At 53.2% G+C, this 17,030-nt stretch overlaps 1 protein-coding gene across 1 annotated transcript in view; it reads right to left on the bottom strand.

The window, feature by feature from the left end:
• Positions 1–17,030, bottom strand: part of SPNS3 (SPNS lysolipid transporter 3, sphingosine-1-phosphate (putative)) — a 44,847-nt gene that overhangs the window by 24,441 nt on the left and 3,376 nt on the right. The window contains exons 2-8 of the mRNA XM_068530500.1: positions 16,721–16,786; positions 12,037–12,173; positions 11,342–11,493; positions 10,567–10,633; positions 9,702–9,850; positions 8,709–8,861; positions 2,570–2,759 (exon numbers count right to left, since the gene is read on the bottom strand). Of these exons, the coding sequence (XP_068386601.1) occupies positions 2,570–2,759; positions 8,709–8,861; positions 9,702–9,850; positions 10,567–10,633; positions 11,342–11,493; positions 12,037–12,173; positions 16,721–16,786 (914 nt within the window). The remainder of the gene's footprint in view (positions 1–2,569; positions 2,760–8,708; positions 8,862–9,701; positions 9,851–10,566; positions 10,634–11,341; positions 11,494–12,036; positions 12,174–16,720; positions 16,787–17,030) is intronic.

Raw genomic sequence — 17,030 nt, 5'->3', positions numbered from 1 at the left:
TGACAAGGCTCAGTGCGGCATGAAGGACAGAGACTTTGGAGTCTGCGGAGCTGCGTTAGAGGTTTAACTGTCCTACTCTTTGTGTTGCTGTCTCTGGGCCTCAGTTTTCCCATCTGTCAAGTGGGGATGAGAAAAACCCTTTCCGATGAGGGCACTGTAAGGACTAAATAAGAGCAGGTGCAGAAGGGAATGTTAACAGGACTTGTCTATTCCCCAGGAATTTCAGCGGAAACCCAACCAAGGCTGAGGACACTGGTGAGAAGCACCCACACCTTAAAAGAGGCACAAGACACACCTCAGGACTCAGAGAGAGAAAGGGAACCGTCCCATGTGGCCCCCCGGCTTATACAGAAGAAGGCTGGAGACCCAGGCTGGAGAGGATTTATTTGAAGAGTGAGAAAGCTGAGTGAGGGGCTTCGGGTGGCCCACCCACAGAGAGGGCAGTGCCTGTCAGGAAGGACACTGGCCTTTCTCCCTGGCTGGACGCCAAAAAAAATGCAGACTTTCCTACACCAGGGCCACCTGGGGTGCATCTACAAAGAGCGTCCTCAGGACACCCCAACACATGTCACCTGGGAACAGGAGGATGTACAAGGGCAGCAGTAGGGGCAGCTGCATCCTGAGCTCATCCAGGGGTCAAACAGAAACCACGGAGAGGAGACAGGCTTGAGGGTCACAAGAGGGGAGCCCCACGGGGTGCCCACCTGGGGCGACAGGGCCCAGGAGAAGAGCTGGAAGGGCAACCCTGGAAAGGAGCGGAGGGAAGCTGCGACAGTACACAGGTGACAATGTCTCCTGCACCAGGGAATTGGACAATGCAAACGCTGGGGCCCGAGGCCCCCAGAACCCACAAAAGTGCCCCCAAGACAGGAGTCAGCCAGCAGCTGGGCATCTACCACAAGGAGGGCACTGACAGTCAGCAAAACAACGCCAGACACCTATAACACCTGGCCCATTTCCGGTCATCTTTGCTGGCCTGCCCAACCTTGGAGGGGTCAGGATCCCGGGGGAGTGGTGGTCTTGGGGACAAAGGACAGAGATGGAGCAAGGAGAATCCAACTGAGTAGAGCTCCCCCTCTTCCCAGTGCAATTTTCTGGACCTGGATAGAAGCTTTATTTGGAAGTAGAAAAAAGTTTTGATTTATATGGGACTGGGCTTCATGAGTGTAACTAGAAAAGCTATGGTGGGGGCTTCCCTGGTGGCGCAGTGGTTAAGAATCTGCCTGCCAATGCAGGGGACACGGGTTCGATCCCCGTTCCAGGAAGATCCCACATGCCACGGAGCAACTAAGCCTGTGCACCACAACTACTGAGCCTGCGCTCTAGGGCCTGCGAGCCACAAGTGCTGAGCCCGCGTGCCACAACTCCTGAAGCCTGCGAGCCTAGAGCCCATGCTCAGCAACAAGAGAAGCCACCGCAATGAGAAACCCGCCCACTGCAACGAAGAGTAGCCCCTGCTCGTTGCAACTAGAGAAAGCCCGCACGCAGCAACCAAGACCCAATGCAGCCAAAGATAAATAAATAAAATTAAATTTACAAAATATAAAAAGAAAGAAAAGCTATGGGGTCTGGTCATGGGGGAGAGACCCACTCAAACTGGTCGGGGAACAATAAAGCTGTTATTGATTTGCTTTCTGAGTCCAGCCTGCTCTGTGAACCCCACCCACACATGCAGGGGTTTCCATGTCCACAGTGGTGGGTCCCCAGGGCCTTAGGACCAGGGAGTGGGAGGGGAGAGGTAGGGAGCTTGAACCAGTCTAGCTGGGGCTAGGCTGGCGCCATCTTCCCAGTATCAGTGGCTCCTTCCCATCAGGTGGGACAATCAGGGCCAGGGCTCTGGGGAGCCAGGGACACAGCAGCACACGTATAAGTATGTATGTATGGATATGGATACACCAGGGCGCCTGATGAGACCCAAACATGCACAGAGCCCCAGTGAATTCTGATGTGAGCATAGAGTAGTCTGGGAAGGCTTTGGAGGAGGTGGCCTTTGAGTTGGGTCTTACAGCAGAACGACTTTAGGATGCACAGAAGAGGGGAATGGTGCCCCTGGCGGATGGAATGGACACAAGCAAAGGCTGGGAGGTGTGAGCACCTGTCACTGGTGTAACCGGAGTGTGAGGCACATGAAGGGATGTGATGGGATATGGATCTGGAAGATATGATATCCTTAATATTGTCACCTTTAAAGCAGTGTCCGCACTGGCTATGGCCAATCTGAACCTCACTTTCCTCATCTGTAACCTGGGGAGAATTACCCTATTTCTTCTTGGACTCAAAACATGTCCTGGGAATAAAGGGGTCTCATTATCTCCAATCAAAGCATTAACCAGGAGCTCAGAGGACACACTTTAGAAAGGCTTAGGCTCAAATCCCAGTTCTGCCCCTAGCTGTGTTACTCTTGGTAAGCCTCAGTTTACTCATCTGTTAAATGGGGATAACAAAGCTCCGCCCAGAAGGAGAGATAAATGTAATGTACGTGAAGACCTGGCACAGTGTAAGCCTATGTGAAACAGGAGTTCCCTACCCACCCCACCCCACTCCCACCTCCAAAGGGGCCCTCACTTACATAGGAGGCCAGGAGGGTGGTCGGGGCCAGGATGAGAGCCAGGTAGAGGCAGGGGGCTGCAGCAAGCAAGCTGGCGGCACAGATGAGGGGCTCAGCCCTCGAGTTGACTTTCTTGTATCTCCTTGAAGCCTCTGCTCCCAGGATGACCCCAACAACGCCAGTCATGACAGTCAGTATCCCAAAAATCAGGCTGATGGAAAAGAGCAGAGAGGGATTGGTCAGCCAGTGGCGTCAGGATAGGGGTCCAGCCACCTACCCCCGAGTGCGTGATCTGGTACCTACAGAGAATGTGACTGTGGGCCACTTCCCCTCCCTCCTAACCAATGCTCGTGGGTCCTTGGGACCCTGCTCTGGGATCCATGTACTCCCCTACCCTTCCCATCCTCTTTCCTGCCTCATCCTGGGGATGCCACTGGCCATGTTAGTGATCTTCCTAGCACCCCAGCACCCCAGCTCCCAGCCTGCCTCATTGCCAGCAATCTCCTCCACTGTTTCACCACCTAAAACTGCCCCACTCAGAAATCTTAATTCTACAGTCCCACTCTGGCCCCAACCTTCTCGCCTTCCAGGCCCCAATACTAATGGAATGGAGGTAAGTGAGCATTTATTTATCGAGCTCCTATGATACTCCAGCATCGTACACACCCTCCCTCTCTCTCTCTCTCTCTCTTTTTTTTGGCTGTGTAGCATGCACAATCTTGGTTCCCCAACCAGGGATCGAACCCATGCCCCCTGCAGTGGAAGCACAGAGTCTTAACCACTGGGCCGCCAGTGAAGTCCCCACACACCCTCCTTCCTTGAGTCCATCCTTCCACTCTCTGTTTCTGAACACCTCTCAAGTAGCCCCCTCTTAACTTCACTACCTTTGCCACCTACTCCTAGACCCATTTCAACTCCACTTGGTCCCTCTTGCACCTTCCTCCTGTAGAAACCTGTCCTTCTAGGACAACCTCCATACAGGTCCCCAGGAGGATGCTTTCTAGAACACAGATCTGACTACGCCCCTGCCCACCCCCTGCCTAAAATTCTCCACCAGCTCTTAAACACCCACCAGATTTGGTTCCAGCTCACTGTGGTATACATGGCCCTTCATGATCTGACCCTGGATGACCTCAACCACAAACCCCAATTCCATCCTCCTCAGTCCCCAGACTAGTCGCTGTCCCCATTTCATACTTTTATTCCTCCATCTGGAACACCCTTCACTGGTTTCTCTACCTACCGAACTCCTATGCATCCTTCAAGACCCATCAAAAATGTCCCCTTTTTGAGGATGCTTTCCCTTGTCCCTTTGCTGATTTGTTCACCCCCTTCAGTTCCCATAGCATCTTCCATGTCTCTATCATCAAGGTTATTCACTAGGCTGTGAATTCCTGGAGAACAGAAACCAGGTTCGGTTTACTTTCTTGACTCTAGGCTGGGAGCATAGAGCCTGGAACAAGAGATATATGTTAACCAAATGGCTCACTGATCCCTCCCAGAATTCCCAGGTGGACAGCTGAAACAGGTGAGGTTAAGAAAGGTTGAGGCCAGGGGCTTCCCTGGTGGCGCAGTGGTTAAGAATCCACCTGCCAATGCAGGGGACATGGGTTCGAGCCCTGGCCCAGGAAAATCCCACATGCCACGGAGCAACTAAGCCCGTGTGCTGCAACTACTGAGCCTGTGCTCTAGAGCCCGCGTGCCACAACTACTGAGCCCACGTGCTGCAACTACTGAAGCCCGTGCGCCTAGAGTCCATGCTCCACAACAAGAGAAGCCACCGCAATGAGAGGCCCGTGCACCGCAACTAAGAGTAGCCCCCGCTCGCCGCAACTAGAGGAAGCCCGCGCGCAGCAATGAAGACCCAATGCAGCCAAAAATAAATAAATAAATTAAAAAAACAAAACAAAACAAACCTTAAAAAAAATAAGGCTTTTAAAAAAAAAAAAAGAAAGGTTGAGGCCAGGACTTCCCTGGTGGTCCAGTGGCTAAGACTCCACGCTCCCAATGCAGGGGTCCCAGGTTCGATCCCTGGTCAAGGAACTAGATCCCATATGCCACAACTAAGAGTTCGCATGCTGCAACTAAAGATCCTGCACACCACAACAAAGATCCCACACGTGGCAACGAACATCCCACGTGTCTCAACAAAGACCCAGTGCAGCCAAATAGATAAATAAACAAAATATTAAAAAAAAAAAAAAAGAAAGAAAGATTGAGGCCAAGATTACCCAGCTACTAAGCAACAGAGCCAGGATGTGAATATACACCTTCATCCTCCTGGTCTAGCCCAAAGGATGGGCCCAAGCCTCCTTTTTTTTTTTTTTTTTTTTAAATTTATTTATTTTTATTTATTTACGGTTGTGTTGGGTCTTCATTTCTGTGCGAGGGCTTTCTCTAGTTGTGGCAAGTGGGGGCCACTCTTCATCGCGGTGCGCGGGCCTCTCACTATCGCGGCCTCTCTTGTTGCGGAGCACAGGCTCCAGATGTGCAGGCTCAGTAATTGTGGCTCACGGGCCCAGTTGCTCCGCGGCATGTGGGATCTTCCCAGACCAGGGCTTGAACCCGTGTCCCCTGCGTTGGCAGGCAGATTCTCAACCACTGCGCCACCAGGGAAGCCCCAAGCCTCCTTTTTTAATGTTTATTCATTTTATTTTTGGCTGCATCGGGTCTTAGTTGCGTCACGTGGGCTCTCTAGTTGTGGCCCACGTCCTCAGTAGTTGTGGCATGCGGGCTTAGTTGCCCACGGCATGTGGGATCTTAGTTCCCCAACCAGGGATCGAACCCGCGTCCCCTGCATTGGAAGACGGATTCTTAACCACTGGACCACCAGGGAAGTCCCCTAAGCCTCCTTTTAAAGAAGCCCAAAGGGATGCTGAGACTGACTAGCATGAACTCTTGAAAAAACGAAGGTAACTAGGACCTTTCCAGCCCCTAAGTGGCTCCCTGTTGTCCTAAGGGCAAGCTCCCGGCCAGCACTGCAGGACTGGCCCCTGCTGACCTGTGTAACCTCCCCTCTTTTCTCCTTCCCTCACTCTGCACAAATGACTGGGAATTCTCTAAACTCACCCTACACTTTCTGGCTTCCCTGCCTTGGCCCACACTCTTCCCTCGGCCTGGAGCACCACTGCCCCCACCCACCATTCTCCACCTGGCCAGGATCCCCTCCCAGATCCAAACCTTTCCAAAAGTGCCAGGTGCCTGATATTACCTCCATGGCTCCCACCAAGAGGTAAGAACATGACAGACGCAAGACTATGGTTACTGACAAATTGAGTGTCACAAAAAACTACCTCTCCTCTAAACAACTTCTGTGAAATGTCTGTCCCACAGGCTGAGGACTAATGGGTTTATTTCCCTGCCCCATCCCCTTGGTTTATAGGAGATTGTGTAAAGCCCAGAGAGGGCAGAGACCTGTCCGAGGCCACATAGGCCCACATTAGCAGACCCAGGGTCTCCTGGCCTTCTGCTTCCAAACAAAGCATGTGTGTCCTTAGGCAGCTTAAAGGTGCTCACCAAACCTTCCTAGCCTTCCAAGCTGTACCAGGCTCCGGCTCAGCCCAGTCAAGTGACCCCAAATCCCGGATGAATGCTATCTACCTCTGAGTCCCGGTCTGAGCCAGCCTTGGCAGGGTCTGGAGACCTTTCTAAGACTTAGGATTGATTATTCAAACAGGCGGTGTAGATGGGGGACCCCCAGTGCCCCTGAGCGGAGGTGTGGCCAGAGGACACACCTACCATGAAATGTCCCCCCCCCCCCCGCAAAGCCTTCCCAGAATCAGACTCTCAGAGCCAAGAGGGTCCTTAAAGCCTGCAAGTTCTATGCTGATCCTCTGTACAATGGCCCTGGCAAGCAGCTATCCAACTCCTACTTACATGCCCCCAGGGGTGGGAAGCTCATTACCCTAATGCTGCCCCTTCCGTCTGGGCCCGCTCTGTATGTTTTAAGTTCTCCCTCTGGCTGAGCTAGAATCCTGTGTCCTGCAGCTTCCTGCTGCCACCCCACCCTCACCCGGGGGCTTATGCTAACTATGGAGGGTGTATTAACAGCTAGGGTCTGTGCAGAACCCGAACACCGGGACCCTGTGGTAGGTTGAATAATGCCCCCCAACCCAAGACATCTATGTCCTAATCTCTGGAACCTGTGACAATATATTCCCTTATATGGCAAAACAGACTTTGTAGATGCGATTACGTTAATGTTCTTGAGGTAGGGAGATTATCCTCCAATTTTTTGGTGGGCCCTAAATGCAATTACAAATGTCCTTATAAGAGGGAAGCAGAGGGAGATTTGAGACATAGAGGACAAGGCAATGTGACCGTGGATGCTGAGCTTGGAGTGATGCAGCCACAACCAAGGACCGCCAGCAGCCACCAGAAGCTGGAAGAGGCAAGGAAGGATCCTCCCCGAGAGCCTCCAGCGAGAGTGTGGCCCTGTTGAACTTGGTTTTGGCCCAGTGAAACCATTATGGACTTCTGGCCTCCAGAACTATGGGAACAATTTCTGCTGTTTGAAGCTACCAAGTGTGTGATCATTCGTTCCATCAGCCCTAGGACCCTAACACAAACTCCCATGTCAGTTTCTCACCCAGGTTCTGGGAATAAGCTGAGTTAGAGGAAGAGGCTGAAGCAGAGAATGGGGAAATCACTGGCCCAGGAATACACAGCCAGTTAATGCCTGGAGTGGGATGGAGTCCTGGTTTTTCCCCACTTTTTCAAGCTGCAGTGGGACTTCTAGGACTCAGTCTTCGCCTCTGGGGAGATCCAAGAATCTAGCTGTAGAGCCAGGATAAACATCACAATATCCTGGGACTTCCCTGGCGGTCCAGTGGTTAGGAGTCCACGCTTCCACTGCAGGGGGCATGGGTTCAACGCCTGGTCAGGGAACTAAGATCCTGCATGCTGCTTGGTGTGGCCAAAAAAAGAAAAAAAATCACAATATCCTTTGATGCATTCATTCATTCATTCACTTACTGGATGTTCCCTGAGCACCCACTGTATGCCAGCTGGTGGGGAGATGTTCAAGTCAGTTAACAGTACCAAGCAGTCTCCAGAGGCAACAGTACATGCAGCTTAAGAGCAGAAGCTTTGGACTCAGATGGGTTTGAATCCTGGCTCTGCTAATGGAGTTGTGTGACCTTGGACAATTTGTTTAACCTCTCTGATCTTCCACCTCCTCATTTGTAATACACGAATTATAGGGTTTATTATTATAAAACCCCAGAGAGTTTTTCATGTAAAGGGCTTAGCATAGGGCCTGAACTAAAGTTAAAGCTTATAAGAAGTAATGATGAGAAAAGGGAAGGTAGCTATGGGCAAAGGGCACAGCTTGGGCAAAGGCACAGACAAGTGACGGAGCAGGGGACATTCTGGAAATTACACGAAGCTCTCTCTGGGCATCAGGGAGGGAGGTAGAGGCAAGAGAGGAGGCTGGGGACAAGGGGGGTAGATGTCAATGCTGCCAGCAGAGAACTAGTGTCACTGAGGCCTCAGGGGAGAACACGGAGCCCTGAGGAACTCTGAGAAACCCATCGGGGCAGGATCAGGGAGGAGGAGGGGTCTGCAAGGAGACTGGAAAGCATCAGCAGGGAGAAGGAGGAAGCAAATAAGAGAGGATTAGACATGCCTGCTCCATCAGGAGGTCACGGAGCCCCTGGAGAACAGGGTCAGCTGGGGGGACAGGAGAACAGCAGGGTGAGAAGAGCAGCTTTCCCAGGACTGTCAGCACCTCAAATGAGGCAGAGAACATACAAATGCATGTGTGAAATTCCTAAGCCAGAGAGGTAATGAAGCATCCCAGTGCCTCAGTTTGCCATCTGTAAAACGGGACGACCTCACACTATGGGTCCCTCCGAAGGACAGGCCCCACAGAAGCCTCACCCACCCGCAAGTGCTTTCTGGACCCCCCATAGCAGCCCAAGAGCAGGAAGACAGGGACTGGGGCCCAGAGAGGACAAGGGAGCTGCCTGTGGCCGCTCAGAGCAGCAGGAGCTCTGCCCAAGCTAAAACCAGGCCTGCCACCTGCCAGCGGGCCCCCAAGTCCTGGTGTCTGCCCAGAGCTCCATGAGCCCACAGAGGCTGAATCTGGGGGCTCAGAACCTCCTGAGAACTTCCCCATCAAGAGCCCCCCTGACCCGGGCACCCAGACGCCCCTCCTCACCTGTCCTGGCTGTTGCACGGCTCCCGAAAGCAGGGAAGCTGCAGCCCGTGCACCACACGGGCCTCGAACAGAAACTTGGGGGCCCAGAAGCCCAGAGCTCCAGTCACAAAGGCCATGGCTGTCACTCCAAGGGTCGACCACACAAAACTCCAGCTGTAAGAGAAAATGATCTGGCTCGACCCAGGAGAGGGCTGGGGCTGCAGGGGCCTATCTGCTCCTATCCGCTCCACTCCCCCCTCCCCCCGGGCACTCAGGTCACCCTGGCACTCAGGTGGCTCCAGATCCTCCCCGACACTCCCTAAGCAGCCTGCCCCTCCCACCTCCACACCTTCGCTCCTGCTGTTCCTTCCTCCCTCCTCTCTGCCTGACCAAGTCTCCCCAGCCTGACAGACCCAAATCCAACATCACAGTCTCCAGCAAGCTGCCTGTGCTGCCCCACCCTTCTCTGAGTGCCCTCCACTCGGCTCGTGGCTCTGTAACAAAGAGAGTGGGGTCCTGCCCGTGCTCCGTATTTTGGTAAATCATGAGACCTGGCCATGTGGGGGACTCCTGTCTGCCTCCCCGACCATGCCTGGAACAGAGGAGGGATGCTCTCCCATGAGGCTCAGAGAGGTGAGTGATTCACTCGGGCATCTTCCCAGTAACCCTGAGAAGCCGGCAAAGCTGGAGAACTATGTCCACTGAATAAATGAGGGAAGTGAGGCTCCAAGTCTCAGGTCACTCTGGGATAAGGCAGGGCAGAGCCAAGGCCGGAGCTCACAGTGTCTTCCTTCCTCTCTCCCAGCCCATATTCCATCACATGGCTAGGTGGAGGGAGTCTCCGAGTGGGGGACGGGCACCTCAGCTGGTGAGTGGGAGCTCAGAGAAGGAAGAGGGTTGTGAACACTGGGACAGTCAGGGAGGGTTCTCTGGAGGTGGAGGGAAGAAAGTCAGTGATGCTGGGGCAGACAGAGGGGTTTTCAGTGACATGCAGGGAGGAGCAGGGACACTCACTTTCTCCCCAGGTATTTGACGTCCTCACACCAGGTGCTCCTTGGGCCCCCAACGGTCACCACCCCCTGCTTCTCAGCAGCTCCCCGGGGCGGGTCTGGAACCAGGACGATAAGCAGGGTCAAGGCCACGGCTTCCAGGCAGGGCATGATCTGGGGACAGGAGGCCCAGGAAGCTCAGGGTCACACACTCCTGCGACCCAGGAGGTCCTGGCAGTGACTGAACTCTGTGGTCCAGGCTGGGGAGGGACTCACTTCCTGGGAGCTGGTTATACACAGAGCTTGACAAACCACTGCTTCTCACCCCCTCACCCCTGAGAGAACAGCCTCTCTGGGGAGCGGGGTCCCCTTGGGATTTGACTTAATACCTGTCTGTCCTATACAGACACTACTCTATTGGGACCTGTGAGCCTGACACGGTTGAGACCTGGAGGCTTGACTACACTGACCCTGACTGTTGAGTACTTGCTGCCCCAATAGCTGTCCCTTTTCCAGGCCCACACCTCCATCTGCCACACCAGCCCTGCCCTAGTGTCTTCCTATCCCTTGTCTCATTAATCCTCAAGATTCCATAAGGTAGACTTTACTCCCCCACTCTACAGATAGGCAAAGTGAGGCCCCGAAGAGGGAGGTGACTTGCTTGAGATCACACAGCTAGCAAGCTAGCAAACTGAGCAGCTGGGATTTGAACCAGGGGCACGACTTCCAGAGGCCGTGGTCCATAGGACGCCCCAAACGTCTGAGCTGCTGATGTCTGAACACCCCCCATGGCGCCAGATACTGTGCCAAGGGGCTAAGGCCACTGGAGGCTGGAAAGTCCCTGCCGGCCCAGGGGGAAAGCGGAGGGAAGAAAAGGAAGCTGGACTCACTCGGAGGGCCCAACGCCAGTTCCCGGTCAGCTCCGTCACAGCCGACCCCAGCACGTAGCCCAGACCACTGCGACAGGGGGCAGGGGAAATGGGCAGTGAGGGAAGGGAGGCAGCCCTGAGGCCCCAAGGCCAGCCTAAGCCGAGGTGCCCCGACCCCAGGGAGCCGGCTCTCTGCAGCTCATTGCCTTTTTCACTGGGAAAAGTGAGCCACGTGAGGCCCAGATGTCCACTGCCCTTGGTCAAGTCACAGGCGACCTCTGGCTCCAGGCCCATCCCAAATATCCACTGTCTCTCTGAGGACCACCCACCCCACCTCCCCAAGTCTCAGCCCTGCCCAAGTCAGGTGGTTTCAGGAAACCTGAGTCAGAGCTCAGGGGCCTGACTGCAAAACCCACACTGTCCTACCCCACTATGGAGTGCATGGCTCAACCCTAAGACATTTCTCTGCCTCACCTCCCAGAGCCGGCCCCTCCCTGTGCAGCCCACACTGCTGCGCTGCTCTTTCTCACCCCTTCCTGGAGTGTACTAGCATGTAGAGAGCATCCTCATTACGTATCTCTAACTCCCACCACAGCCTATCAGTTCGTGTTATTGGCCCCATTTACAGATGAGGAAACTGAGGTTCAGAGAGGTAAAGTGACACAGTGAGGAAGGGGTAGAGTTGGGATTCCGGGCCCTTCTGCTCTGAGGTCTCCTCCACCCAGCCCGGCTGCTGCTCTGACTCCTTTGGGCCTCAGTTTACCTCCCAGGGAAGTGGATCCAGGGTAATACCAACCTTCCAACAGGGATAAAGATGTAGAAGATGGCCAGCACTCGGGTTCGCTGGTCCCTCACGAAGAGGTCTCCCAGGACGGTGGGCGCAATGGTGGAGTAGCTGGCAGTGCCAGTGCCCACCACCCCCCGGGATAGGAAGAAGAGCCAGGAGTACTGGGCAAACAGGAACAAGACTGCAGTGAGTTCCAGAAATCACCCTCGAGGCAAGGGGACCTGAGGATCTGTCAGAGGGACCGAGGGCATCTGGTCACACGTGCCCCAGGGCAGGAGGAGGAGATCAGGGCTCCAGACACCTCACTATCCTCCCAGTCCAGGTTCCCCAAACCACACGGGTGCCCCCTGCTGGCGGCCACAGCCACCCCCAACCCCCTGCCCCGAGTAGCCCTCTGCCTGGGCAGCATCTGTGCTAACCAGGCCAGGTCCCGCAGACAGTAGCAGTTACCCTCACCCCCCGCCCCAGCACAGTCGGGCGGAAGTGAAGCCATGGGCAGCAGCGGGAGATGCCAGAGAGGAAGGCCCCTGTTAAGCAAGTCCAACAGCCTGTTCAGAAGGCCCCTCTCTCAGCCCTTAGAAGACAATCCCCCAGCCAGCCTGGAGCCTGCAATGGAGCCGAAGCAGCTCTGCTGGGGCTGGATCAGGGAGGTAGAAGGTGGGGGAGGGCCCCCCGGGGACCTGGGAAGGGGTGAGGGCACCTACCCGGGGGGAGATGAAGGAGCTGGAGAGGCCTGCTCCTGACCAGAGCAGGATACCTAAGCTCAGCGTCGCCTTGCGGCTGTGTCGGTCGCCCAGGTAGCCAAACACGGGTGCAGACAGCAGCAGGCAGCCGACGAAGACTGAAGGAGACACGCAGGGGGCAGCATGCATCCCCGGCTCAACAAAAGCGGAGGTGGGGGGGGGTGCGGGGGGCCGATGGGTCCAGCAGGCCCAGAAAACGGGACCGGCCCAGACACCACAAGCTTGGCAGTGGGTGGAGGCCGGGAGGAGGAAAAGATAAAGTGAATCCCCCAATCCCCACCACTGCCCAGAGTCAGGGGGACTGGGAGGCAAGGGTGGGGGCAGGGCCCTGACTCAAATCTCAAGTTCTGCTGCTTGCTCACTGTGCAGCCTTGGGTTACTAACTCCACCTCTCTGAGCACCAGCCCAACAGTGGAGAAGTCAATATCCCCCTCCCAGGCCGTGTAAACGTGAGAAAGAAGTGAACACAGAGCCCGGCGTGGAGCTGCCAGGACCCTGTCTCTCGGAGAACTCTCAGGGATTTTGCTCTCAAGCCCCTGCTGGAGGCAGGGCGTGGAAGGCAAGAGGGGGCGGGGTGCGGGCCAGGTGCCTGCTCCGAGCAGATGAGCGCGGTTTAGAATGAGTACAGTGATTATAAACCAGCGGCCCCTGGAGGCTGGAAAAGATTTGGTCTTCCTAAGTAGGTAAAACATTCCCCTGACGCTGCAGTTGTATTTATACCGTTTTTTAAAGTACTAAACGCTTATGAATTGGTGACTGGATTAGTGAATGCGTTTGCTATTCTGCGAAGACAAAGAAACTGCCACGTTTTTGCTTGACTATACCACGTGGATAGCTACCTTCACTGCTTCTGTTCCTCAAATAAAATCCCCTCCACCCTCCTCCGCTGCCTCCGAGAGCCGCCAGGTGGCCTGGGCAAGGTCTGACCCTCCTCCACCCGGTCCCACCACCCAAGGGCCTTAGGCTTTGGGGGGCCCCGCCCAGCGTCTGCGTCTTCATTCAGGAGCACAGATGATTGACATTTCCTGAGCCCAATGAATGTCCAGATTCGTCCCAGCTCAGGTTCCAGCCCCTCCCACTTTGCCCTGACCCGCTCTAGTATTGGGTTGAGCCATAGGCAATTGCGGAAATTAAGCCACTTTTGACCTACAAAAACGGCAGTTTAATATGCTTTGACCTAATCCTCCGCTGAGAAAGGTCTTTGGTGTGAACGGCATTTAAATATATAATAACTACTGCCAAAATAGGCCTCCAAAAAGGCTGTATCAATTTACACTTGAATAGAAGCATGTATATTGCTTGCTGACACTTGCTAGGATCAATCGATTTATTTTTGTTCATTTAATGGTTGAAACACAAACGGCGTCTCGCTGACGTTTTAATCTGCATTGTTCTTTTTCCAAGTGAGGCTGAGTAGCAGTCTCTGTGTTCACATCCTCTGCCTATTTTTCTATCGGGCTCTTTGTTGATAATTTTCTCCCAGTCCTTTATATTTGTTTTAAGGACTTAAAATACAAATTCTGCGACTGAATACCTGAGCTCACATCCTGACCCCACCACTTCCTAGTTGTGTGACTTTGGACAAAATCCTTAACTCTCCTGTTTCCCTTTTATCAACTACAGAGTACGATAGTAATAGTGCTTCCCGCATAAGGTTATGGGGAAGATTAAATAAAATAAAGCATATAAAAGGCAGTGACAGGCTTCATGTAAATGCCCAACAAATGTGATCTATTATTATTGCTAATTGCACTTATAGTTTCAATCACCATCATACAGAAGAATTTAGCTTTGATGTAGTTAAATTTATCAATCTTCCTCTGGGGGGAGTCATTTTGTGTCTTGTTAATGCACATCTTCTTTACCTAAAGCTTATAAAATATTTCCCCAAATCTCATACTTTTATAAGATTTGGGGTAGGGATCCTTTACAGGATATAAACACCTTAAACCTGCAGATCTCCTGGGATGGAGAAGCCTGCCCCTAAGTGGAAGGCAGGCATGCCTTCGCTCTCCAGATTCAAATCACTTCTGTGACAAGGTGGGAGTAATTAAGGAGCACAGGGTTCAGAGAAGGACTCTATAAGCAGCTACCTGGATCTGAATCCCAGCTCTGTCACTTACCAGCTGTGTGACCTTCAGCAAGCCCCATAGCCTCTCTGTGCCTCAGGTTCGTCATCCATAAAATGGGCATAATAATAATCCCTGCCTCGTGGGATTGTTGTGAGATTAAATGAGTTAATGTTATTAAGCCCTTAGAATAGCACCTGGCACATGGTAAGGGCCACATCAGTGTTCGTTTTAAATATTGTAAATCAGTTAACTAACTCCAGCAGCTTCTCTGTCCCATAGCGGTGGGGCAAGGGGTGTCTGACCACTGCTTCCCCCCACCTTCCACCCCACTCTTAGAGCTACACCATGCCCTCTGAGTCATCGGTTTCCTCCAGTCTACAACCCTGCGGACAGACAGCAGGGTGGGTCTTAGGGCCATTGCATGGTGACCCAGAAAGGTGAAAAGACTCACCTGAGGTCACTGGGGACAAGCCTGGTCATCAGGCCTCCAAGCCCACTGCCCTTTCCACACACCTCTTTGGGCTGCTTCTGCAGAGAAACCCCTTCCCTTCATCCAATCTCAAACACACACACTCACACGCACACGCACATTCCCCACTACACACTCACAAGCACGTCCCCGTGTTCACAGGCTTCCTCCCGCTCTCTCTCATACACACAAATTTCTCCCTCCCCGCAACTCACTTATCAGGGGCCTTGTACTAATAATCCTGTTCACCATGGTAAGAACCAGGGAAGGGAAATATTGACTCAGATTCCATTATCTGTTTAATCTAGAAGGTTGTGGGTATTGAACCAAGATAGTCTCCCTTTGGCTGCAATATGACTGGAAGATGAGCACCAGCTGCCTGCCTCAGCCCCGAGACAGGAGCAATTGGAAAATACAGTGGTCTAACCAGTGATCTACCTCTTTTGCTCGGTGCCTCGGTTTACAGAACTGTGTACCCTTTTGCATGTTTTCAGCTGACATCTGAGGCATTTTTATCGTAAGTTTAAATAGTTGAGAAGGATGTGATTTCCAGCATGATTGTATTTTTTAAACTATATTTTCATCCAAATCCTTAGGGCTGCAGATCAAGCTCATTCAGTTTATGGGAAATGTCTACCATAAAGGCTTATGGGCAAAGCCAGTCCTCATTTGCCAAATCAGTAGGACAAATCAGACTGGTTGTCTGTAAGAAAGATATTAAAATGTTGGCTTCATTTTTTTAACTGAAATAAATGTGTTGATACCCATCCCTGAGACAACCATCTCACTTCTGAATTCTCAATCGTAGATAAACAGTAGACTGTCACACACGAGCAGGACAGCTAGATAAGGCTTGGCGCCTTGCCATCCCTGGGTTTGTAGCCTGGAGGAAACATCCCCAATTGGTTTCTACCAACGCTCTCTCTGCCCTGCTCCCAGGGCCTCGTCAACAGAAGCCAAACAGCCACGAGGGGTCCCTCTGTCTAGTACCCTGGAGGTTTTTACACCTAGTAAAACTCAGAATGGGGAGAGGTGTACTTTCCTGCCAAAAATGGTGGACAGGGACTTCCTTGGTGGTCCAGTGGTTAAGACTCCACGCTCCCAATGCAGGGAGCCCGGGGTTCGATCCCTGGTCAGGGAACTAGATCCCACATGCCACAACTAAGACCTGGCACAGCCAAATAAATAAATAAATAAATATTTTTTTAAAATGGTGGACAGGTGAGTATTAAAGGGGAGGTGGGAAAAAAAGAGCCAGATGCTTGTTCTCAGGCAGATCTATTTTAGGAAAGAAATATACGGGCTTGAGGATCTGTACATGAATTCTCTCAAAACTGTAAAGAACACACACGTGTATCCTGTGTTGTGACAGCGTGTGCACACATGTGGGTACATGTGCGTGTGCATGTGTGTGTCGCCATCCAGACATTGGGGAAAAGTTAATGGCTCGTGACCCCAACCGCCCCAACCTTGGAATGGGAGGTGTGGCTGCTCCCCACTGCTGGAATGTAGGCCCCAGTGGGCCCAGACCCCACCTGAGCCCATGCGCGGGGTACGTGTCTCTGTCTACCTTTTTGTTTTTGTTTTTTTTGGCTGCACCTCGAGGCATGTGGGATCTTAGTTCCCCAACCAGGGATCGAACCCATGCCCCCTGCAGTGGAAGCCCAGAGTCTTAACCACTGGACTGCCAGGGAAGTCCACTGTCTGTCTGTCTGTGTCCTAGTGATCAGGTCCGTGAGAGGAAAGCACACGTCAGAAATTCTCAACCCCGGCTACAAAGCTGAGCTTAACAGACGTGAAGGATGAGTGACCAACTCCACTCGGGAGCCTTTTCCAGGCCCGGCTCCCGCTGCTTCTTCCACAGCTCCTACCCTCAAACCCTAAGAGGCTGTTCAGGCACCAGATCTCAGCCTGTGCTGGCTCCTTCTCCGACCCAGACTGTCCCTCCCACCCAAATACCACCCATCCTCTGTGCCAAGGGACTCAGTGAGGCTCAGCCTGGCGCCCATTTCCCAGCAGCTGGAGATGGACACAGAACAGGACCTGCTGAAAGACCCCCACCCAGCATGAGCCCAGGGCCCCGGGCTGGGGATTCCCTCCTTACCTGTCTGAAGCAAACCAGCATCGCTGTCACTGATCTGAAAAAACTTCTGTACGTCCAACAGCACTCCTGTGGGCAGACGGACAGACGGACAGTGCTCAGGAAATGGGAAGTTGCCTGCCAGGCCTCTAAAGGCAGCTGCCCCTGCATTTGGGACAGGCCTGCAGCTGACCAGCACAGCACCGGTGTGGCACCCGGGCCCACTGTTCTCTTCCCCTCTCTCCCACACATGCACACAAACACACACACACACACACACAGATACAGGAGCCAGCACATCCCAAAGGCACAGATATACACACACATTCATGCA

Source organism: Eschrichtius robustus, chromosome 20 (genome assembly GCF_028021215.1).
Source record: "Eschrichtius robustus isolate mEscRob2 chromosome 20, mEscRob2.pri, whole genome shotgun sequence".
Classification (NCBI taxonomy): Eukaryota; Metazoa; Chordata; class Mammalia; order Artiodactyla; family Eschrichtiidae; genus Eschrichtius; species Eschrichtius robustus.
Note: the sequence above shows the minus strand (reverse complement) of the source record. Positions and strands in the feature narration are given on the sequence as shown.